Source organism: Panthera leo, chromosome D4 (genome assembly GCF_018350215.1).
Source record: "Panthera leo isolate Ple1 chromosome D4, P.leo_Ple1_pat1.1, whole genome shotgun sequence".
NCBI lineage: Eukaryota > Metazoa > Chordata > Mammalia > Carnivora > Felidae > Panthera > Panthera leo.
The window spans coordinates 74,313,724-74,338,496 of NC_056691.1; the positions used below are offsets into that span (position 1 = coordinate 74,313,724).

The 24,773-nt window shown below is 44.4% G+C and overlaps 1 protein-coding gene and 1 long non-coding RNA gene across 4 annotated transcripts in view; one reads left to right on the forward strand and one right to left on the reverse strand.

The window, feature by feature from the left end:
• LOC122205363 overlaps positions 1 to 15,445 on the reverse strand; it is a 34,980-nt gene extending 19,535 nt beyond the window's left edge. For all 3 annotated transcript variants that reach the window (XR_006196020.1, XR_006196021.1, XR_006196022.1), the window contains exon 1: positions 15,302 to 15,445. This is a non-coding gene — a long non-coding RNA (uncharacterized LOC122205363). The remainder of the gene's footprint in view (positions 1 to 15,301) is intronic.
• Positions 15,446 to 15,531: 86 nt separating this feature from the next.
• ATP6V1G1 (ATPase H+ transporting V1 subunit G1) lies at positions 15,532 to 24,142 on the forward strand. The gene is made up of 3 exons (XM_042912958.1): positions 15,532 to 15,711; positions 19,818 to 19,918; positions 22,349 to 24,142. The coding sequence occupies exons 1-3, from the start codon at positions 15,630 to 15,632 to the stop codon at positions 22,520 to 22,522; spliced, it is 357 nt and encodes a 118-aa protein (XP_042768892.1). The 5' UTR covers positions 15,532 to 15,629; the 3' UTR covers positions 22,523 to 24,142.
• Positions 24,143 to 24,773: the final 631 nt, after the last annotated feature.

Below are 24,773 nucleotides of genomic sequence, written 5' to 3' on the forward strand. Positions count from 1 at the left end.
AGCAAGCGGGGAAGGGGCAGAGAGAGGGGGACAGAGGATCCGAAGCAGGCTCTGTGCTGACAGCAGCATGCCCACCAGGGGCTCAAACTCACAGACCGTGAGATCATGACCTGAGCCGAAGTTGGATGCTCAACTGACTGAGCCACCCAGCTGCTCTGGGTAATTCGATTTTTAATGCAGGACTCCAGAGCTCAGTGATGTCCCACCTAATGTTTCTTGGAGGCCTCTGTAGAGTCTCACATATGCTTCCTAAGAGACCTGATTAGCTTCAGCCCTCTTTCCTGTGAGCAGGACTCTGTGGCAGATGTGTTAACAACATCACTTGCCATGATAGTAGATATGTGTCCTCCTCGGAGTATGCAAGTCCCCACAAATATTGAGCAAAGATGGAATGGGATAGATCCACACCCTCTCCAAGAGATATAAGAAGGGGACTGAGGGAGGTGGATGTGGCTGGCTTTGTGAACAGTGTAGCATTTGGTCAGGGAGACCCTCTTGTTCCCTCCCTAAGACTAAGACAAGCACAAGGCTTTAGGTGGGATGTTTGCCACAAAGGGCATTGGCATTTTTTTTAATGTTTATTTATTTTTGAGATAGAGAGAGCACGAGTGGGGGAGATGCAGAGAGAGAGGGGGACAGAGGATCTGAAGCAGGCTCTGTCCTGACAGCAGGGAACCCCATGAGATCATGACTTGAGCCGGAGTCGGTGCTCCACCGACTAAGCCATCCAGGTGCCCAGGGCACTGGCATTTTGTTGCACAATTAGACATCTATTTAGCCAGCTGGTTTGCAAAACTTCTCATCTACTACCTGAGCAAGGAAAAGAAAATCATGAAGAGATGGCAGCGTCAGGAGTGATCAGATAGAGAGGGTGTCAGAAATGTGACCTTGATTTCCTCCTTCCTAGGAGCTAAAGAAGATGGAGTCCACACCTTCACATGAAACACGGTGAGTGGTGCCTGAGGACGTGTGCAACATGGAGCCTTGATGCATCTCAGGGAGACACGTGACCCCAGGATCACTGTCGCTGTTGCTGAGGGGGAAGGGCGATTTTCGATTTGACATCTGCCACTCAGATGTCAAACCCTTTGTCTGAGACTTTGGGTCTTCTAGAGGGGGTTAGAATGAAAACTTGAAATGGCTGTCTCTAATTCTCTGTCAGCAACTGGGTGTCCAATATTTCAGTCTTATTCTGACATTAACTACCCAGAGCTAGACTCCATAAGTTTCAGGGTTCAGTCTCATGAGATTGACTTCCCTTCAGACACCAATCACAAGTCTGGTGGGTGGGGTGTGCCACCCTCCTGGCACGTAGATATGTTCACCAACCCAGAGGCTCCCAAATCCCACCATGTTGGGGTTTTAATGGAAGTTCCACTTTGTAAGTATGATTGATTAATCATCCATTGGTGATTGAACTCAATCGGCAGCCCCTCTCTCTTTCCCTCTCTTTTTCCAACCTGAGGGGGTCCCAGGCTGAAAGTTCCAACCCTATAATCATATGGCTAGTGTCTCTGGGGACCAGTCTCCATCCAGAAGCTCTCTAGGGGCCCACCAAGCCTCACCTTATTAGCATAAACTCAGCTGTGTTTGAAAAGGGGGCATTATGGATAATACAAGATGCTCCTATCACTCAGGAAATTGCAAGGGTTTTAGGCTCTCTATGCTAGATCCCAGGGACAAAGACCAGACATATTTCTTATTATACCACAGTTTGACCAAATATTTTTTAAGGAGTCTCAACTTTGTTGGAATATGAATAGGATGAGTGGAACCCTTTTGAGAGTAAGAGGGGTCACATTAACCAGGACTACCCTGGGTACATTGGAGTGTTTGGTAACCTTAATATATTTTTTTTAACATTTATTCATTTTTTGAGAGACAGGGAAAGACAGAGGGTGGGTGGGGGAGGAGCAGAGAGAGAGGGAGACACAGTATCCGAAGCAGGCTCCGGGCTCTGAACTGATAGCACAAAGCCCGACGTGGGGCTCGAGCCCACAAACTGTGAGATCATGACCTGAGCCGAAGTCAGATGTTCAACTGACCGAGCCATCCAGGTGCCCCAGGGATGTGTGGTAACCTTAATACAGAAACAGCTTTATTTCTTCCAGTAGGAGCTTAAAAACTGCCGTATACCTCTCCTTCCCTTCCTCTCTTCCCCTTTCCCATTGAGTGGTAGTCCCATGATTTCACTTTTTGTGAGATTCTTCAGTTTTACCCTCTCCTTGGGTCAAAGCCGTCCATGGCACACCGGCCTCTGAAGGTACAGGGACACTGGACCCCCTGAACCCTCAGAGCAGCCTGGGTGGGGTCTGGGGTAGTCAGATCTCCTCGCCAGTTGCCTTGGGCCACGAGTGATTAATAAATATCTTTTTCTGTAAGGTTTGGAAGCGCTTCTTTAGGTCATTAGTAGGGTCTCATTTTGGTGTTTAAGATACAATCTTGTTCATGTAATTAACTCCCTCCAATTCCAAATGCAATGAAAAACTCTCCTGCCTTTTCACAGGCGGGTTCAGGAACTCCCTCCGAGCAGACAGAGCCATGGGCTTGTCAGGCAGGGGTAGCCCTGGATCTCAGCTTGCCATGGCGAAAATGGGCTTAGTGCCCAACGCTCAAAAGCTTTTGCAGGGACACATTAATAAAAAGAAAGGAACCTGACAGAAATGATGTCACAGTCTTGCATATATTATGTTGTTTAGAAATACATGAATGCCACACTATGCATGGCCCCTTACCTTGAGGAAGACCTGAAGTTGGCTTATACAAGTGAGGGAAAGCTTGCGAGTAATGGTCAAGTGGTGGGAGGGGGTTATCTGAAGCCAGAGGGGCAGCTGTAACCGTGATCTGGGGGAGAGCTGAGGCAGCTGGTGATGTTTGAAGTGTATGCTTGCGTGCATTTTGTGTAATCCTGCCGACAGTGTTGAATTTAACTGGAGTCCTATGATCCTGGAAAACACGGATGACGAGAGAACCCCCTTCTCCTTTCGGTGTTCCAGAAACAGCTCACTGCAAAGAACCACCCTCCTCATGTAACTTAGAGAAGACTCCCGGATGACCCTTTGTTAACCTGAGGCAAGGCCAGACACAGACCCTCCAAATTCCTTTTTTTTTTTTTTGCTTTAGAAATGATTAGCTGAGTTGTTTTGTCCCACTGATCCATTGGAACAAAATGCTTGTTACCCAAACTTGGGTTAAGCTTTCTCTCCTTCCCCTAGGTGTCTGAGCTTTGTTGGTCCACCCTCAAAAAGTGGAATCCTCTGAGCTACTCTGTCTGATCATGCCCTTCTCTCCATGGTTGGTTCTTTCAGGCCTTGATTAATTCTCTCCATAAAAGAAAAATCCTTTCGCTTAATCTTTTTTTTCTAATTTTTAAAAAATATTTATTTATTTTTGGAGAGAGAGAGAGGGACAGAGCAGGATCAGGGGAGGGGCAGAGAGAGAGGGAGACACAGAATCGGAAGCAGGCTTTAGGCTCTGAGCTATTAGCAGAGAGCCCGACTCGGGACTCGAACTCACGAACTGTGATCATGACCTGAGCCAGAGTCAGATGCCTAACCAGCTGAGCCACCCAGGTGCCCCTCACTTAATTTTTGAAAGCATCGCAGATCTCCCAGTGGGAGAGTTTTTCCTACTGTAGTTGTCCGTCTGCCACCGTTGCAAAAACCTATCAAATAAAGCGTCTCCTTGTCTCGGTCCAGATTTGTGTTTTATTTGACACTACGAAGTTGGTTCAGGATGGTTCTGCTTGCACCTAGCGTTTCTTGTGGATGAAATAAACATCTGTATTATGCTTAGATTATTCTCCAGTGCATCCATGGCATAGGAACAAATTCACATTTCAAAACAAGTGTTAAAGCTGAACTCACTACAGATGTCTGGCCCAGACATTCTGAATCTCAACAGTGGAGGCAGCTTATTCACACACTAGGGTCCCAGTTATGTGATAGTCTTTTAAACTTATGGAAAGATTGTGGTAATACTTTACAATTGTTTAACATTTATTCATTTTTGAGAGACAGAGCATGAGAGGGGGAGGAGCAGAGAGAGAGAGGGAGACACAGAATCTGAAACAGGCTACAGGCTCTGAGCTGTCAGCACAGAGCCTGACTCGAGGTTCTAACCCACAAACCACAAGATCATGACCTGAGCTGAAGTTGGATGCCTAACCGACTGAGCCCCCCAGGTGCCCCAGATTTTGGTAATACTTTAGATTCTTCGCAAAAATCCATGATATTTCCATTCTCTCCCACTCTCATCTTTATCTTCAAGTAAAGCCTTTCTGTACAGGGCTTCTTCCTAGAATTGACCTCATAGTCATGAAAATCACAGAATTTCAAGGTGAGAAGGGATTTAAAAATCTCTTGGTCCAAGACCTTTATCTTATGAAGAAGGAAAATGTTATTGCTGATGGTGAGCTCCTTGGGTCAGTTCCAAGGCTAGTTTCATATCTGAGACCCTCATGCTTAGCTCAGGACCTGGTATGATCAGGTGCTCAAGAGGAATCAAAATTAATGACAAACCCAAAGGGAAGTTTGAAGGAAAGGCATCAAGGCAGGCACCTTACTTGATGGTCTGTTGAATGACACCAATTGACCAAAGGCTCTTCTTCCTTCTAAAACCAACCCAAAATTGTTCTCATTCCCACTCTCTAGGTGTTCCCTAAACCATCAGAAATATAGAGGCAATTTTGTTCTCAGGGAAGACTGAATCGAACTTTTTCTATTTTTCCTAGTTGATGGTTTTTGCCCATATCACAGTAGATGATGTGGATTATAAATGGCCAGACTGCATACTCTAAAATGTGACTCCTCTGGGAGTTTTTAATCTATCCGAGACACAGACAAACACAGCAGGGAAAAGTGAAAATATCTCTGCTTCATTAGTGGATATTTATGAGCTTGTCTAGGGTCGCCATGGTGACCAGAAGACAGGAACTACTTGTAGATGCCAGTACCTGTAGAAGATCTCAGGTAAGGGATGAAGCTATTACTGACCATGAACTATGGACCAGGTTGCTTAGCGTCTATTTATTTAATCCTCACACATACCTACAAGGATGTTAGTATTACCCCATTTAACACTGAGAAAACTGAGGCTCAGAGGCACTAGGCCATTTGCTGAAGACCACACAGATCTGAACTTGGCACCACCTAGCCCTGACGTCTGTGTGAATTGCACTTCCTAGAACTGTGAGCATCACCATGCTTTGACTCAGGTGGTGGAAGCTGGCATGAAACTGCACAGAGACATGCATGTACCTAGGAAAGCGCATCACTGGGGCTGGTGGAGCCACCACCAGCCTCGCTCAGGATGCCACAGGCCACCACTCACGGGATCTAGCTCCTCTGTTGCTGTTTCCTTTTTCCCCCTTTTGTTTCTTTCTTCTCTGCTCCCTGAGAAAAAGAATCCAGTTGCTTTGCTTAGTCATAATCATGCACACAGTGGAGTTCTGGCCCACGGTTGGTGGCTATCTTGGATCAAGGCTCAATCCTTGTCTCATCAGTTGAACCTGATGGTTAGTGTGGGTTCTCTGGGAAGCAGACCTTGAAGCAATGATTTAAGCCCAAGATTTCATTGGGAAGGTGCAGGGGGGCAGATTGGTAGGGGAATACAGAAGTGACGCAAGGAAGGGGAGGAACATTATGGAGCCAGCGATTGTCGTGGGAGACTATCGTTAATTCCCTAGGGAAAATCCAACACAAAACATTTGCCCCAGAATTATTCCACTCAAAGGTCGAGAGAAAACAGATATCCATACACCAACTCCCTAGTGCCACTGGGTGAGGGTTGCTCCCTGGGGATGTCAATTCCTGGTCACTTTCAGCTGGCTCTGCACATCCGAAGAAGGGGATTAGAAAAAGTCTTCAGGCTGAGACATGCAGATACTGACTGCTGGAAATGGGCTAGAGCCCGCTAAAAGGTCACAGGAGACTGGATGGGGCAATGACAGCTGCTGCTACATCAGGGTTGCAGGGTTATGTGAGCAAAAGCATGACGACCTGTGTGCAAGGGTCTGCCTTCTGGCCACTTGGCTCATAAGTGAGCTGAGAGAGTGGCAGACACAGTGTGATCGGGCATCTTCTTGTAGACAAGACCTCTCCTTTCAGAAGACCAGACTGCCTTCCCAACGTAGCCCATAATAACAGGCCAACGTTTTGGGGCACCTGGGTGGCTCAGTTGGTTGTGTCCAACTTCAGCTCAGGTCATGATCTCGTGCTCTGTGAGTTCAAGCCCTGCATCAGGCTCTGTGCTGACAGCTCAGAGCCTGGAGCCTGCTACAGATTCTGTGTCTCCCTCTCTCTCTGCTCCTCCCCTGTTCACGCTCTCTCTCTCTCAAAAATAAATAAAGATTAAAAAAAAATAAAAGGCCAACACTTCCTGCATTATCTCATTGACCACCCAACCCCACCCCTGCAACATTCCTGTAGGGTAGGACTATTATTTTCATTTTACAGAAGACAAAAGCGAGGCTAAGAAAACAGAGATAATAACGCCTCTCTGAAGATATCACTTTCCAAAGTTGTTGTATAGAAAATGGTGGGGATAACAATTTACTTAAGAGGTAATTGTGTATTGTTCCTGGCAGATTTATCCATCCCACGATCTAGAGCCCCACAAAGTGCTTTGCACGGAGAAGATGCTCAATGAATGGTATGTTCGACTGAAGTTCTGATTTATGTATGTATTTCCTGGAAAGATCTTGTCAGAGACAAAAATGCACAGGGGAATTATGGAGATATTTTTGTTCAGGTTATCACAGCAGGGAGAGGCATCCAGGTGTGAAGGTCAAGGTATGTTGGCAGGGTGGCTTTACCTTAGACTTATAGGGAGGAGCAACACAAGTTCCAGGTAGGGTGATGTAGAGCTAGAATTGTTTTGCAATCAGAGGAAGTCTCAGCTAGCTGAACAGGAAGTGTTTATCTCTGTGTCTGGCTGGTTTTGGAGGGACAAACAATTCTAATCTTTTTTTTTTTGTTTTAATTTTTTAATGTTTATTTATTTTTGAGAGAGAGACAGAGACAGAGCATGAGCAGGGGAGGGGCAGAGAGAGAGACAGAGAGGGAGACACAGAATCGGATGCAGGCTCCAGGCTCTAAGCCATCAGCACAGAGCCCGACGCGGGGCTCGAACTCACCAGTGGTGAGATCGTGACCTGAGCTGAAGTCGGACACTCAACCCACTGAGCCACCCAGGTGCCCCAAAACAATTCTAATCTTAATCGCTCGTGAGGCAAAGAATGGGAAGTCCAGGGTCGTCGGTGGTTGGTTTTGTTAAGTAAACAAGGGAGTCATCTGTGAATTTGTGGTAGTCATGACAACGAGTGTCCAGGGAGCCTTATCTAAATTGTATGGGAAAGGGGCGCCTGGGTGGCTCAGTCAATTAAGCGTCTGATTTTGACTCAAGTCATGATCTTGCGGTTCGTGAGTTCAAGCTCCCTGTTGGGCTCTGTGCTCACAGCTCAGAGCCTGGAGCCTGCTTTGGTGTCTGTGTCTCCCTCTCTCTCTCTGCCCCTCCCCTGCTTACACTCTGTCTCTCTGTCTCTCTCTCAAAAATAAATAAACATTAAAATAAATAAATAGATAAATAAATTGTATGGGGAAGAGTGGTCCTTTTGGGTAAGTCATTTCTAGGAACACACAAAGATGGGGGGATTTTAGAAAACAAAGGTTAGGGAGACTTTTGAACTGTTGCTGTTTTCCAGGATCACAGGACTCAGAGAAAGTTTAACATTGTCAATTTCATTAAAAAAGATATAAAAATTAAGCTATATTTAATTATATATTATGCCTCACTTGTTTAAAAGATAAAAAGAGGGGCACCTGGCTGGCTCAGTCAGTGGAATATGTGACTCTTGATCTTGGGGTTGTGAGTTTGAGCCCCATATTGGTTGTAGAGATTACTTAAAAATAAAATCTTAGGGGCACCTGGCTGACTCAGTTGATTAAGCATCCGACTCTTGATTTCAGTTCAGGTCATGATCTCACAGTCTGTGAGATTGAGCCCCACACCAGGCTCTCTGTCGACAGTGTGGAGTCTGCTTGGGATTCTCTCTCTCCCTGTCTCCCTTTGCCCCTCCCTGGCTCGTGCTCTCTCTCTTCTCTCTCTCTTAAAAAATAAAATAAACATTAAATTAAAAAAAACATTAAAAATTATAAAAAAAATAAATAAAAACAGTAACTACTCACACATACACACACAGATGGAGCAAGAGCAATTTTTTTTCCAAAGACAAATGCATCCTTGTCACCTCTCTGCTGGCTTCCCACTGTTTTCCAGATAAAGATGGAAGTTCTTAGCAAGACCTCCAGGCCCTACATGATCTGGCCCCTGTCTGCCCCTCTGGACTCATCTCTGGGCCTTCTTACCTCTCTATCTGGGCATTCCAGTCTCCATTGCTCTTTCTGGAATTTTCCATGCTCTCTTTTGTCTAAAAACTGTTGCCCAAGTTGTTTTCTCTGCCTCAAAAACTCTCTACCCCTCCTGACTTCAACCCCACCCGGGTTTAGACACTTCAAGCTTTTCTGGTTACCTTTACCTTTTCAGTACAGACTAGGTTCCTTAGTTAAAAGTTGCCAGAGATCCGTCAACCACCAGAAGTTTATCAACCACTTTGAAGCAACTATCTTCATTTGAATGTCATCTAGAATATGTAAAAAGTGGTAAATAAATGTACCTTCCATGATACATGTGCAATAAGAACTCCTATGCCTTTGATGTATTTTCACCTCAAGGTTATCAACTGTGTGTCTGACAAGTACGATTAAATAAATCTGTAATCTATCGAAATTTTTGGTTATAAACATTGTTAACAGAAATGGTTTCACAAACACAACATGTCAAGCGCTATTACATTTTGAGCATAACTACTTTAGTGAATAGTTATTCTTTTAAAAAAACAAAAAACAAAACAAAAATCCCTGGAGGTCAAAATTCTTTTCCTTTAGAGCAGCACCAATGGAAATACAATGTGAGCCACACGTGTGATATTAAATGTTCCTCTTGGCAAATTTGAAAAAGTAAAAAGAAAAGGTGAAATTCAATGTTTTTGTTTTTTTAATTTAAAAAGTTTTTTTTTTTAATTTTTTTAATGTTTATTTATTTTTAAGAGAGAGAGTGAGACAGAGTGTGAGCAGGGGAGGGCCAGAGAGAGGGAGACACAGAATCCGAAGCAGGCTCCAGGCTCTGAGCTGTCAGCCCAGAGCCCGATGCGGGGCTCGAACTCACAGACTGCGAGATCGTGACCTGAGCCGAAGTCGGACGCTTAACCGACTGAGCCACCCAGGCGCCCCTAATTTAAAAAGTTTTAATTGCCGTGAAATACACATAAAACATACCATCCTAGCCATTTTCAAGTGCACAGCCCAGGGGTGTTGAGTACGTTCACACTGTTGTGCAGTCAATCCCCAGACCTGTTTCATTCTGCAAAACCCAAACTGTCGACCCGTTAAACCACACCCCATTCTCCTCTCCCCCAGTCTCCGGCAACTACCATTCTACTTTCTGTCTCTAGGAGTTTGACAACTCTACGTACCTCCCATAAATGGAATCATACAGTATCTGTCTTTTTTACTGACTTATTTCACTCAATAATGTGCTCAAGCCTCGCCCACGTTGTGGCAGGTGTCAGCATTTCTTTCCTTTGTATGGTTTGTTCTTCCCTTCAGGGACACCTGGGTTTCTTCCACATTGCGGCTATTATGAGTAGTGCTATGAACATGGATGTGCAAATATTTCTTCAAGACCCTGCTTTGGGGTTATCTGCCCAGAAACAGAATTGCTGGATCACATGACAATTTTCACTTTTCATTTTTTGACAAACTACCATACTATTTTCCACAGCAGCTGCACCATTTTATATCCCCACCAACATCACACATGGGTTCTCATTTCTTTTCATCCTTGCTAACACTCATTATTTTTTATAGTAGCCTCCCTAATGGGTATAAGGTGGTGAAATTAATTTTAATAAGACATTTTATTTATCCCAGTGTATTTGAAATATTATCGAGTCTACCATCAATAAAAAAATTATTAACGAGGTATTTTACATTTTTTGGTGCAAAGCCTGAGATGTGTTACATGTTTTATTCTGAGAGCATATTTCAATTCAGACTAGCCACATTTCACTGTCGGTTAAGCAACTCTTGATTTTGGCTCAGGTCACAAGCTCACGTTTGTGGATTCGAGCCCCCATTGAGCTCTGCACTCACAGCATGGAGCCTGCTTCAGATCCTCTGTCTCCCTTTCTCTGCCCCTCCCCCTCTCAAAAAGAAATAAATGTTAAAAAATATATTTAATTAAAAAAAAAAAAACTAGCCACATTTCAATTTCCCTATAGCCACATGTGGCTAGTGTCTCCCATATTGGATAGCCCGACTGTAGACCATCTAACTCAGTTAAATATTATGTATTCATTGGTGGGCATTTTTGTCTGGCTGTCTCCCTCATTAACTCCAAGCTCCAGGAGGACAAAGAATGTGTCTGTTTTGCTCATATACAGTAGCTTGCTGAAGGCTGGCACAAACCAGGTGCTCAATAAACACTTTTTAATAAATGAATGAATTAATGAAGAGTGTCTCTATTAATATCTTTTTGTCCTGACTTTGTTCAGACTCATTTGTAGTTAATTTCTAGGAATAATTTGCAATGCTTTGTTCCTTGACCTGCTTTCCAGGCCTGCTTCTTAGCTCCTGGGAAAGCAGAGAAATAAATGTTACCCAGGCAGATCCTAGATCTGTGTCTGTGAAGAGATGGAAATAGCAAGTAAATGCTATTGTAAGGGAGGAGAAATATCTTTCTTCTACCCAACTTAGGTTTTTGGCTGGGTCTTTATAACAAAAGACAGATTTACAAGAGAAAAGCATCCAAATTTATTTAAGGTAAGTTCTATGTGACATGGGAGCCTTCATAAGGAAATGAAGACCAGAGGAAGTGCTTCAAACTGAGTATTTTTACACTTGTTTGATGAAGTGTGGGAAGTCATGGAAAATGTGTTAGAACAAAAGGGGTATGAGCTAAGAGGAGGAAACTTGAGGAAACTTAGCAAGGCCTGTTTGTCCTGATTTCTCTTGAACCCTCTTGGGGTCCTTGCAGATAAGGATGTTCCTTTCCTCTGGAAATAGGGAAGGCATTTTTTACATGAGAGTCTCATGACCTGCTTTAAGGGAAGGCCAAAGAATCCTTCCTGCACATGCTGATTCTCAAATTCTTTCAGTTTAAAATAGTCAATATGTCCAGGTGCCATATTTTTGGTTGATGTATCCTGAACCCTGTAACTATTCCAGCAATACACAGCACCTGGGTTCACTGGAGGATAAATATTCTCTCTATAACACCAGTAAAATTTGAGAATAGAATCTTAGTTTCTTTAGGATTATTTTCTTTAAATTTTTTTTAAATGTTTTTATTTATTTTTGAGACAGAGAGAGACAGAGCATGAGCAGGGGAGGGGCAGAGAGAGAAGGAGACACAGAATCTGAAGCAGTCTCCAGGCTCTGAGCTGTCAGCACAGAGCCTGACATGGGGCTCAAACTCATGGACTGTGAGATCATGACCTGAGCTGAAGTTGGATGCTTAATTGACTGAGCCACCCAGACGCCCCACTTTAAATTTTTTTTTAATGTTTATTTATTCTGAGAGAAAGAGAGCATGAGTGGGGTAGGTCCAGAGACAGAAGGAAAGAGAGAGAATTCCAAGCACCTGTCAGTGCAGGGCCAATGTGGGGTTCCTGTGAGATCATGGCGTGAGCTGAAATCAAGGGTCAGACACTTAACCAACTGAGGCACCCAGGCACCCCTAGAATTATGTTCAGTGTAAATCAAGGAAGAGTAAGGGTTAACTATTAGTCATCAGCATTCCAAGGTGGAAAATGTATATGCAGAGACCAAGAACCTGTCTCATAGGAGGCCCTATGTGGGAGTGGAGGTAGGGTGGGGCATTTAGTTCCTTTATGAGTTTCCCATGAGGCAAGTCAGGCCCCCCACCCTGGATTTTGTTACAGGACTACTAGTTGGCCACATGGAGCCTTTGAATGAATTAGAGAAAGGTGCTCTCTCTGGGGAGAGTGGGTGGAGCATGAGCTGGTTTTTAGCATAGTCTCACTTCCTTGTGCGGTGAACAACCTGTTCAGCCATAAGCACTGGTCCTGCAAAGACTCTCTAGAGCAGTCACTTTCTCTGAGGTGAACTTCCATTAACTAAGTACACCAGGTTGATAGATAAAAACATAAGGCTCACTGATTACCTTTCTTTGAGAAGTCACGGTCACAAGGAGTCAGATACCTATGTTATTATGAATAGTGAGTACATTCAAAGCTAGTTCCATGAATTAACGAGTTCAACTCTCACAATAACCCTATTATACTATCATTAACTCCATTTTTAACTGAGGAGTCTGAGGCTCACAGATAAATGTCAGAGCTGGGATTTGAACCCAACTGTCTAGTTTCCTTAGGCAAGGCAATGAGAGGTCACACTTCCCTTGTTGCTGACTTGGGACCCGTATAGGTCATTATTGCTCCTTCACCTTGTTTCTGACTTGTGTTTGAACAGCCACATATCAGAATGGGCACAGTCTTTTCTTAGATGTGCTGATACATTTCAGGTGCCTGGGTGGCTCAGTCGGTTGAACGTAGACTCTTGGTTTCAGCTCAGGTCATGATCCCAGGATCGTGGGATCGAATCTAGTGTGAGGCTATGCACTGAGTGTGAAGCCTGGTTAAGATTCTCTCTGTCTGTCTCTCTCTTTCCCTCTGCCCCTCTCCCCCACTTGCTTTCTCTCTCTGAAATAAATAAAATGGAAAAAAAAAAAGATGTGATAATACAGCCGCACATCAGGGGTTCAAAGCCTGGGATCCACTCTGTGTCCCTCAGATGACTTTGTGAATCTTCGCTCTGGACTGCTGGCTCAAGACTTCAGGGTTTCCTCTGGAGGGCAATTGCTTCACCCTCATTTCCTAGTTATTTCAGGACATCTCCCCAGAGTACCCAAGTTCTGACAACAAACACCCACTCAGATAACCAGAAAACATACACTAGTCTGAAAATTTCAGCGGATGGATTGTCTAGTACTGTTCTCTTTATACAATAAACTTTTGAAATGTTGCAAGCAAAAAAAATTCTGGAATGTGTAGAAATTTCGATGCTTTCAGGAAGCTGGCTGTTAGAGGAACCCTCATGTGAAGGCTTTTGTTAAGTGGAGGACCAGATTTGTAAATCAAACAATTACCCCCTAGCCAGATAAAAACAACAGCTTCCATCTCCTGGCATTGATGACAGACTAGAAACCGTGCAAAAGCTTCACCTCCATCATTATCATCATTTCTCTCTCTTCGTAACAGCTTTATTGTGACATAATTCACACACTGTACCATTTACCGTTTTAAAGTAGACAATTTGGTATTTTGAGTATATTCACAAGGGTGTGCAGCTGTCCACTACCTCATTCCATAACATTTCCATGATCCCAAAAAAGAACCCCCTTGCCAGTGAGCCCTCACTCCTTGTTCCCACTCCCCCCTCCCCCCCCCGCCCCCCCCCCCCCCACCAGCTCCTGGGTAGCCACTAACCTACTTTCTATCTCTGTAAGATTTGTCTATTCTGAACACTTCAGATAAGCAGACCTGCACAATATGTGGTCTTTTGTGCCCAGATCCTTTCACTTAGCATGTTACTAAGGTCGACCCGTACTGCAGCATGTATCAGTACTTTACTCCTTTTTATGATCAAATAATATTCCATCAATGGGTAAGCCACATTTTGTTTACCTCCTCGTCACTTGATAGGCATCTGGGTTATTTCCACTTTTTGGCTACCACCATCTCTTAATCCTCTTGCCACCCTTAGAAGCATGTATTGTCCTCTGTTGATTCAATGAATTACATTTTCCTAGAACACTGAAAATGACAAATCTTTCCAGGAAATCAATGACTGGACTTAAAGTCCCAGAGACCAGTCAAATGCTGGTTCTTAGATGTTCTGGATTTTAGCTTTCTTTCCAACCCTATCTCTAACGTTAATCCAGTGAACAATGTCCTGAACCATGAATCCAGCTCCTCCTAGAGTGCAGAGATGCTTCTATCAAAAAGTTCTGGCGTTATTTTATGTTCCCAGTGCTTGGTGGCTCCAGGAGACCATCTGGTCCTTCCCACAGCCCACGAGATTCCTGTAGAGCACAGTGGATCAGATGTTCCACTTTGCAGGCCTGGTTGGATTCAAATATCCCATCTGATCCCATCTGACAGTTAATAGGGGAGTGACTCTGGGCAAGTTACTTAACCTCCCTGAGCTTCAGTCTGGTTATAGAAAGGGGTTAATAACATTACTTTAGAGTTGCTGTCAGAACCAGTCAAGTGTTAGGGCAATACCCGTCATGTTGTAAACTCAACTACTGGCTTCCTAACTACCGATTTGTGGTGGGAGGTATCTCTGTGCCAAGTTGCGCCCACCAAATCCAGACATGCTGGTTCTTTTCCACTAATCAACCCTAACTCCTCTTCCCACCCCCAACCCACCACCCAATTCTTTCCTGGTTAACTTCTCACTCTTTTGATATCATTCTGATGTTTTTTTTAACGTTTATTTATTATTGAGAAACAGAGACAGAGCATGAGCATGGGAGGGGCGGGGGAAGACACAGAATCTGAAGCAGGCTCCAGGCTCTGAGCTGTTAGCACACAGCGGGAGGTGGGGCTTGAACTCACAAACCGTGAGACCATGACCTGAGCCAAAGTCGGAAGCTTAGCCAACTGGGCCAGCAAGGCGCCCCTCTGATCTCATTTTAAATGCCACTTCCTTGGAAAGCCCTCATGCCCCTCTTCTTAGAGCACTTTTCATTACTGTATCAGTTTGCCATTTCCTATTTATTTTAATGTTTTTGTTTTTTTTTTGTTCATCAATGTGCATTCCACCAGGGACTCTGTTTGACTCTCTAGTTCCTCAGTACGTACAGTGGTCTAGGATCATGGCAGGCATTCATCAAATATTTATGGCAAATAGTCCACCTCGTTCTTTGAGCTGAGGTTCAGACAGGAGGAAAGCATCCTTCTCCAAATCACAGAGCGTAAGTGGCATATCTGTCCCCATGTGTCCCTATTCCCAATCCACACTCTATCCCCTGAGCCTGGTAAGAATTTTTCTAACGTGCCCCCTAATATATTTGAGTGCCAAAGAAAATTCCAGAAAGGGGAGAGTAAAGAAGAGTGCAAAATAAGGGAACCTCTTTGTGTTTGGCTTGGCTCTTCCTCTCCCGACCTTAAGGCGCGTATATTGTAAAGCGAGGGATTATAGCAAAAACGACATACCGGGGCAGCTACCACAACCGAACTAGCGAAGGAACAGCCACGCAAGGAGCGGGGGCGCTGAGAGGAGGAAGGGGGTGAAGACAGAAGACAGATTCTGCGCAGGCGCAGCCGAGACATTCCACTCTTCCTCCCCTCGCTCCTCCCTTCCCGGTCCAGTCACCAGACGCCTTGTGCAGTCAGCTGACGCGGCGCTACGGTAGTCACGTGGCGGCGGGCGGGGCGCCGCCTCACAGCGCAGGCGCAGATCCTCGGCTCCTGGGTCAGCTGACCCGAGGGGGCGATCTCGCCGATCTAGGCCGCTTACCTCGGCCTCGGAGTCGCCACCGCCATGGCCAGCCAGTCGCAGGGCATCCAGCAGCTGCTGCAGGCCGAGAAGCGGGCCGCCGAGAAGGTGTCGGAGGCCCGCAAGCGTGAGTTTCGGGGTGGGGCGGCCAGGCGTGGTACCAGTGCACGAAACGCCGCCAGGCCGCAGGAGGTCGTAGGTAGATGAGGCCCGAAAAACTGCGGCGTGGAGTGGTGGTGACAATCGCGGGATCTTGTGTGGCTCGAAACTGTCTGGATCTGAGGCTCTGGAAGGCTTGCGGGTCGACTGGAAGCCGCGATGTGGGGTAGTAGACAGGGCGTGGAGACAATAGTAGGTGGATGACCTTGGGGTCTTGGGAGGCTTGTGAAATGGGCTATTCAAACGGAACTCGTCTTTCTCCCTGTCACTTGCTCCTTTGGGTTGTTTTGTGTCAGTGTACAGAGCTACCGTAATCCATGCTGTTGAACACAGAGTCCTCTTTGCCACGTCTGCTTCTCTTCTTCACCACGTTTAGACAGTAGCCAAGGTGTATACGCCTGTTTACTTTTCCCCCATCCCCACAGCTAGCATCTTAGTCCGGGACACTAGGTTTCCTGAGGCTCTGGTACCAGCCTGCTTCGTTAATTCCTTAAAAAAAATTTTTTTTTAAATGTGATTAATATGTGCCAGACGCATTACCCGGTGTACCAGTGACCGGTGTCTCCATGATCATGGTATTCAAAAGTCCCAGTGGAGGAAGCCAGTGCTGGGTGGGTTAGTTGCAGGTGAGATGGGGGCTAGAGTTAGAAGTGTAAGGTTGCTAAGGAACTTAACGGGTGGATCTAACCTCCTCCAAGTGCATTCTCCTTCCATCAGAGTCCTCCCTGGGGTGCAGATAGGACTTCCCCACTTCCTTTACAGTCAGTTTAGCGCCTGCAGAATAAAGACCAGGTTCCTTTTTCTTTTCTTTTCTTTTTTTTTTTTTCTTTTTCTTTTTCTTTTTCTGAGCAAAACAGTAGGGTTTATTGAGCAAAAGTACAAAGCTCTCAAGAGTGAGAGGGCTGGGTTGCCCAGACCAGATTCCTTAATAGGGTGTAGGCAGTGTTTTTGGATCGGGCTCTAGCTTTCTTCCCTCATCTCATTTTTGGGTTCTCTCCTCCAGCCATCCTGGACCACTGTGATGCCTTATTTCACCTGCAAGCCTCGGTACAGCTGTTTTCTCCAGTTGAAAGTGCCTTTTCGTAGTTTCCTCTCTCTTTAACACTTAGTCTTTCTTCAGATCTCAAAATTTAGGCAGCATTTCTTCCAGGAAGCCTTCCCTGCTTTGTCCTTCTCTCAAACCAGGCTGAGTCCTTCCTAAGACCTTATTTCTGTCATCGCGATGTGATAACAGGTTTCTTAATAGGGCTTAGTCACTAGACTAAGCTCTTGGAGTACATGGACTGTGTGTAACTTAATCGTATGTATTCATTTTCCCATCTGGTGAGATAGGTATCCTTATCCCTGTTATACAGATGGGTGATAGGAGGCTTATTGAAATGATTTGACCATACCGTGAGAAAAAGCATAGCGGGAGCCTAGAGGCCTCTTTTCCCATGCAAGGAGTATGACCCTTAGTAATTCTTTGGTGTTTCTCCTGTTATAAGACTTACACTTTTATCCCATACCCAAGTAGATTTCAAGCACGGCTCTTATACTTTCTGGCTTAGAGTATTTCCTATGAAATACTCTATTTCATAGGAAAAGCTTTCTTTGAGGGAGCTGGGGATGATGGGAACAAGCCTTTTATTCTTGCCCTGGTGACTGGAAAGTTTTGTGTTCTTCATAGAATATTTCTCATCATGGTCTTGATGATAAAGTATTTCCAGAATGACTTCTCAGAGTTTGTCCTGTGGTGGCTCATTAGTAACAGAAGTTACTGTTGGGAAGTATGTGAGATTATTTGGGGGAGGTGCAGGAACAAATACTTGTAAAATGGTCGGAATAATTCTGAGTGTCTTGGATGTAGGGGTCATGTTATACATTTTTCTTTATCTCATCAAGCTTGGTGCAGGGTCTTGTATAGGTCATATAGCTATTACATATTTACTGAATGAATTTGTTTTAAAGGAGTGAGTTTATGGCTAATATACATCTCAGAATTTGCAGTAATTAGAAACAGAAGTATTGAGGGGTGCCTGGGTGGCTCAGTCGGTTAAGCGTCCAACTTCGGCTCAGGTCACGATCTCGCGGTTCGTGAGTTCGAGCCCCATGTCGGGCTCTGGGCTGATGGCTCAGAGCCTGGAGCCTGCTTCCGATTCTGTGTCTCCCTCTCTCTCTGCCCCTCCCCTGTTCATGCTCTGTCTGTCTCTGTCTCAAAAATAAATGTTAAGGGGCGCCTGGGTGGCTCGGTTGGTTAAGCATCTGACTTCGGCTCAGGTCATGATCTCACGGTCCGTGAGTTCGAGCCCCGCGTCTGAGCCCAGGCTCAGAGCCTGGAGCCTGTTTCAGATTCTGTGTCTCCCTCTCTTTCTGCCCCTCCCCTGTTCATGCTCCGTCTCTCTCTGTCTCAAAAATAAATAAATGTTAAAATTAAAAAAAAAATTAAAAAAAATAAACGTTAAAAAAAATTTTTTTTTAAAAAAGAAACAGAAATATTGACAAGAGCTACAATTTGAAAAAAATCACTGCCTTTTTTGATTTGTAATTATGGTTATCTTGCCCATTTAGGAATTGGGAAGAGGCAGTACATATGTGGCAAAGGGATCCTACTTAAATTTTTCTTGAAATTGTTGCTTTGGACCATAAAAACTTAAAAAAAAATGTGTTATGGTTTATTTTATTGACGTAGCTGTTTCAGTGAAAACACTGGCTCCCACAAAAATAAGGTGTAAAAGAAATATGGTTTCCTGTTCAAGTATTTATTTTTGGTTTTCAGACAAGCCTATCAGCATTGAACTTTGAAGATATGTGATGGGCAGGGAATGGTTTATCTTAATTCAGAGAACTTTGGGAGTTGGGAGTGACCAGGAGAGTGGTATTGTGAAATTACGTGGAGCTCGCATAATGTTTGAGTCATAAGTGTTACTTGTAGATTGTTGGTTTAGAAAAGATCTTCAGCTCTGAAGTGTGGGTTTGGAGATGGGTGATAAGGAAGATGACATGTGGAGGACAGGGGTAGAAGTTAGCTCACAGGGACAGCAGTAGGCCCTAAATAATACTGGAGAAAACATACACTTACAGAAATAGGTTTGGGGTTTTTAGAGAGGTCTGTTGATTGTTTCACCAGAAACATGATGGAGTGTTGATGTGGGGTCATTATACATCCCAAATCCTGTTCTTCATCAGGAGATGGGAGGTTAAATTCACTTTCATTTGTCTACATGGGTTGAGTGGGATTTGGGAAATTGTTGTACAAGAATGTCTAATAAAGCTTACTTTTAGGTGCAGGATGTCTTTTGCTCTGGATTAAATAAATGCTCAGGTTGATCATATAGCCTCAATTTGGGTTTCTGAGAAGTTTGATCAGTGAGCAGAGGATCAAAGCAGAGAATATATGCTGGCTGGTCTTGTGGTCTGTTTTCAGACAGGGTCTGATGGAATTTAAAGAATCTTTTCAGCTGTATGTTTATTCTCTAGAAACCAGAGCCCCTGTGTCTCCTCACTTCTTAGATGCTTGTGGAGTCTTAGGGTCCAGTGCTCCCCATTTCAGGATGCCTTCCCAGAACCACTTTGTTACTTATTTCCTTGTGCACAGGCATGGTTTTAGTTTCCAATATTACATCATGTGTCTCATTAGTTACATTTTAGGTTACTGTCTCTTGGGAGCATATTCCTCTCCTCACTCAGCTTCTAAGCAGACCTCTAGTTACAATCAACAGCATACTTAGGTGTTTATTTCTTAGGAAGAGCAAGAATTCCCCAGATGGGTAATGTCACCCATTTTATGTTGGTTCTTAACAGTGGAGATTGAGAGAATATTCTGACACATTGCAGAATTGTTTCCATCATTTTTCTGTTTGTAGTTATGGAAGACGGTCCTTTTTATCTAGTCACTTCCTAGCTAAGTACAGCTTGCAGGAGGCAGGAACCTATACTGCTAGTTAGCTTTGAATTCCCCCGTGCATGTCTCTTGGGACTATAGCATAAAACTTTTTTCCTTGTTACCTGTTAGAATTTACTATCTCAGTCTCTGCTTCCTCTTCTACTTGTCTTTTAACCACTTCTTGATGCAGTTTTTTCCTTTGAAAACAGGAAAGAACCGGAGGCTGAAGCAGGCCAAAGAAGAAGCTCAGGCTGAAATTGAACAGTACCGCCTGCAAAGGGAGAAGGAGTTCAAGGCCAAGGAAGCTGCGGTGGGCCTGGTTTATTTTCATTACTGCTTTAGTTTCCTGAGGCTTTCCTCTTCTTCCCTTTTCCCCAGGCTCTCAAAATATCTAGCATAGCTTGGAGATTGTGATTTCTGGCAGAAATTTGAAGGTTTGTCTTTTGGATGCTCAGGCTGAGTCTCCTCGGTGATCAGTTTTTAACTAACATTGAACCCTGGTCTTCACTTAGTCGTTTCAAAAATATCTGTTAAACATGTTAGCTTGTGCCAGATGCTAGGGGGTCAGCTGTGAGCAGAAGTCGACATGGTCCCTGCCTCGTGGAGCTTACCTCCTATAGTCTGATGGTCAGGGAGACTCGGCAACGAAACGCAAGTCTGGCGGAGTTCCAGCTGTGAGAGAGCCACGGTGGTTGTAAGCATCCATCAGACGGAGCCCACCTCAGTGTAGTAGAGACACTTAGCGACAGTACAGGCCGGGCCAGGGAGCGTGAGATGCATGAAGTACTGGTACAGCAGCAGATCCCAGAGAGGGGAAGGGATGAAGGAGGGCTTTACGGAGAAAAGAAACTACGAGGTAACAGAAAGCAGTTCAGGCTGATTTTAAGGAAAATGGAATTTATTGGCTTGTATAATGAAAAACCCAGGCAAAAGGCTAACTTTATTTTGATCAGGAGCTTAAATAATGCTCTCAGGACTTCATTTCCATCTCTCAACTCTGCCTTGTCTTTGTGGGCTCCATTCTCAAGTCCTGCCCTGTGGCCTGCATTGGGTGTTCCAGGCGCACACCCTTCCAGGCCTGCGGCACGTGCTTCCCTCTGAGCAGTAAGTGGCAAAAGTTCCTTTTGTCTTTGCACTGGGCGGCTACCGTGCTGTTAAAAGTTAAAGTGTCTCTGGCTCTCGCAGCGGGGTAGATGGGTGCTGTAAACTGTCAGACCGCCCACAGAACAGTGTGGAAATACTCTTGTCGGGGCGACCACTTCATCTTATTTTTACATCTACGCTGCAGTTACTCACAGAGCCTGGATCGGCGCTGTGGTGTAGGCATGAGCCCCGAGGTTTTCCAGCAATGTTTGTGGTAACCCCTTGGGCTTTGTGACCGCGTACCCAGACTTGGCATACGGTGTCTATTCACAGAACAGAGGTAGTGTCCCCCTCTCCTATCCCTTCCCCGCAGTAGGGTTTTTGGACTAAAATTTTAAAAGTAGGAGTTAGCGACTGAGCTAATAGGCGATGGCCCCTTATTCTGCTAATATGAACAGTTACAATATAGGATGAAGGGTCATAAGTTTGAACTCAGGAAACTTGGGTTTGAATCCTTGCATGTTCACTTTGACCTCTTTGAGCCTGGGTCTCCTCATCTGTGAAAAGTGGAGGGATGACTTCTGAACAGGTTTTGGAGGAATAGGTAACATGTGAGAGAATGCTTTCTCGTTAAGCACTGTAGTGTGCATACAGATAGGAAGGCCTGTAGCTGTTAACGTACACGTAAAGAGGCAGAAACAGGTTACAAGATAGAAAGGATCAGATGCAAAAAAGCTTTGTCTTCAAGAACCTGATAGGTCTCATTCTAATCAAGTAGGCATACACTTGACAAAAGCCAGCCATACTGTGAAGACTGAGGATAAAGGAAATTTATCTGTCACAATGTGTGTTATATTGTGACTGGAATTTGAAGGGGTAAGACACGAATATGGTAAAAAAATTCAAGCAGTAAAATAGGGCAACGGTGAAGTTAGTTTCCCTCCCACCCAGACCTGGACTCCTCCTCAGAGGCAGTCACTGTTAGTAGTTTCTTGCAAATCCTTCTAGAATATTCTGTTTGAAAGAAAAGATGTCATGTATTCATCATGCTGGTGAATCCACTGCCGAATGTAAGAACTAGAACATTAACCAGTGTTGGTTAATGTAAACTGCGGGTTCCTCCCGAACTGCATCCTGTTGTGCCCTCAGGTTTATTTTTTTTTTGACTTTCTTTTTTTTTTTTAACATCACTTATTTCTGCCTTTTAAAACCACACAAGGATATGCATTTACCAACCACGCTGACACCATTTTACGTCTTGCTTTTTTCCTCTTAAACTGCATATTTGACAGTTTGTCCCGTCTTGCTGTACTCTGGGTCTTAAGGTTCTTTCCAGCTTTTGGTTAAGGCGATCCATTAGACACTAGAGAGATGTGAAGGGACTGCTCTCCGGGGTAGTTTCTGAGCGGTGGAAACGCTGTGCAGTTTACCTTTTGATAGATGTGTGAAGGTTGGCCACCAGGGGATTGCGTCCTTTCTTTGCTCCCAGTAACTGGGAATGCCACCTTCCCGCATGCTCTTCAGTCACGAGGTCACACTGCCTGCAGCTGATTCTTTGTATTCACCGACGAGACTGGGTTTCTCCAGAACTAAGGAGGTTGTGCCAACCAGAGCATCAGCCTGACCTTCCCTGTGTGTCCTTGCCCCCCGACTCCAGGCCCTGGGATCCCACGGCAGCTGCAGCACTGAGGTGGAGAAGGAGACCCAGGAGAAGATGACCATCCTCCAGACCTACTTCCAGCAGAACAGGGATGAAGTCCTGGATAACCTCTTGGCCTTTGTCTGTGACATCCGGCCAGAAATCCACGAAAACTACCGCATAAACGGATAGGGGAGGAAGGAGCAGCTCTGCGCGCAGATTGGCATTTTTCGATGCCTTCGTGGTTATGAGGCTTCAGCAAAGCTTGAGTTACTTTCTTGTGAAAAGGCATTAAATTATTTCTGTATGTCATATAGTAGATCCCTTCACTTTTTAGAGAATAGCAGACCTAGCTTCTTTGTACAAACTTAGAGCTTATCCAAAGATTTTCTTTTACCTCATATTTCTTAAAATTTAAAGTGTATATGTTGTCTGTTTTCCTATGCCTTTTAGCTCAAGCAACATATATATCAATACTTTTTCTTTCTTAGGTGTAGTAAAAAAAAAAAAAATTAAATTTTTTTTTTTTTTTTTTTTTTTTTTTTTTTTTTTTAAAGAAAGAAAGGGATTAAATATTTTTTTTCCCTATAGCTTTCTTAAAGGTCAGGGGCTTTATCTATGAAAAAGTAGTAAATAGTTATTTGTAACTTGTGTGAAGCAGCAGCCAGCCTTAAAATAGTCCTTTCTGGCTAAGGGTTAGAACAATAAATACTAGTATAATTGTTTGGGCTGCTTTTAGTTTCTCTTAATCAAAATTACTAGCTGATAGAATTCCAAAACTTGTTACATCGTGTACTGATAATCATTTAAAAGTAAAGACTTTGTCATGCATTTTCCCTTCTTCTGGTTCATCCTTTTTGATAATGCAAAGTACACTCTGACCCAGATGTTGTGCAGAATTTCACTTAGGAAATTAAATTAGCACATGTATCACGTACCCATTTGCACGCATACTTAGAAAATATTTGCGGTATGTATCTTAGCAGGAAGGAAATCACTTCTGATTTTACCCAGCCCACTAGTTTGAAAACAGCATTTAACTAGTAAGTCTGCAGTTTGCCTTTTGTCTACTGGGGTGGCCCTATTTCCTCCCTGGTGGGCTACCTGATAAGCCTAATACCTATAGGAACTTCACTCTTAGGAATTCAATGCTCTGTGGCTCTCTGTTAGCAGCAAGTCTGGCTGCAGAATAATTTCTAGTAGATGAAAACAGTTGAAAGAGAGCATGATGGGATTTCCTTCCTTGTTCTGAAATAGTAGGAGGGAATTAGATGCCCTTTAAAGAAATCACATTTTATATGACTCAGGATGGGTTGGTCTCAGGCCACGTCCGTCTCCAGTTTCTGTTCTTTTTTATAGTAGAATTCCTCGGGTGAGTTTTCTATACGAGCTTTCCCAGTTTTTACTGTTCAAGCACTCCCATCAGGCTTGCCACCCCACTGAAGCCGCATGTCAAGGTCAGCAGTGCTGACCACATTGAGAGGTCCAGTCTTCTACTTAACCTTCAGTCCTGTTTGACAGGTCTGACTATTCCTTCCAGAACCGCTTCCTTAGCCTTGTTGTGCAGTGATGTGCTACCCTGCTCCTCCTCGGTCTCTTGCCAGTTCCAGCTCCTCTTTTCCCAGGGATTTGTTCTTGGACTTGTCTACACTCCTTCCCTTGTTGAAACCCACCTACTTTTCATGGCTTTGGATACCATCTATGTTGAAGACCCTAATTTATATCCAACTTCTCTCCTGAACTCTAGAGTTGTCAGATTGCTTGTTTGCTATTTTGATTTGGATCTGTAATAAACCTCTCCATCTTAATGTGTTCTGTAGTGTACCCGGTTTTGTTAGGACTTTACTCCTGCTGTTGCTAAGTGCAGCAAACCCCACACCCGTGCCTACCACAAATACAGATTTCCCAAACTGGAGGACCATGAAGAAGCAGCACCTGCATTCACTGGTTTACACCCAGTATTTAACCTGGTTGCCACCAATATTTTCATCCTGGATTAATAGGGTTGTACTCACATATATTTTTGCTGGACTCTGCTTCCAGCCCACCAGCTGAATGTTGGTAAAGTCGTAGAAGCAACATAAGTACTTCAAAAGGGGTGTGCTGTAGGGTCAGTTGACAGGAAAGGTAAGATGTGAAAAGTTCGAGCTTGGTGGTCTGGGAGAGAGGAACCTAAACAGTCTGAAGAGTGAATTGAATGTAACATGAGTGAGTGGAGAGACTTGGCTGTTCTAGAAGGGGGAAGGGTGGCAGTAGTGGCTGATAGATGAGGTGGTGTGAGGGAGGTGAGAACACGTTTAAATGCCTGTGGGGAAGGGGGAATAGAGTGAGTGAGACTGGAGAGTCGGGTGGAATGAGATCCCGTGAGAGCCAGGCGCAGAGGGAGGGAATAGCTGTAGCCTTCAAGCTTGATGGTACTCAGGGAAAATGGTGGGTATGCAGG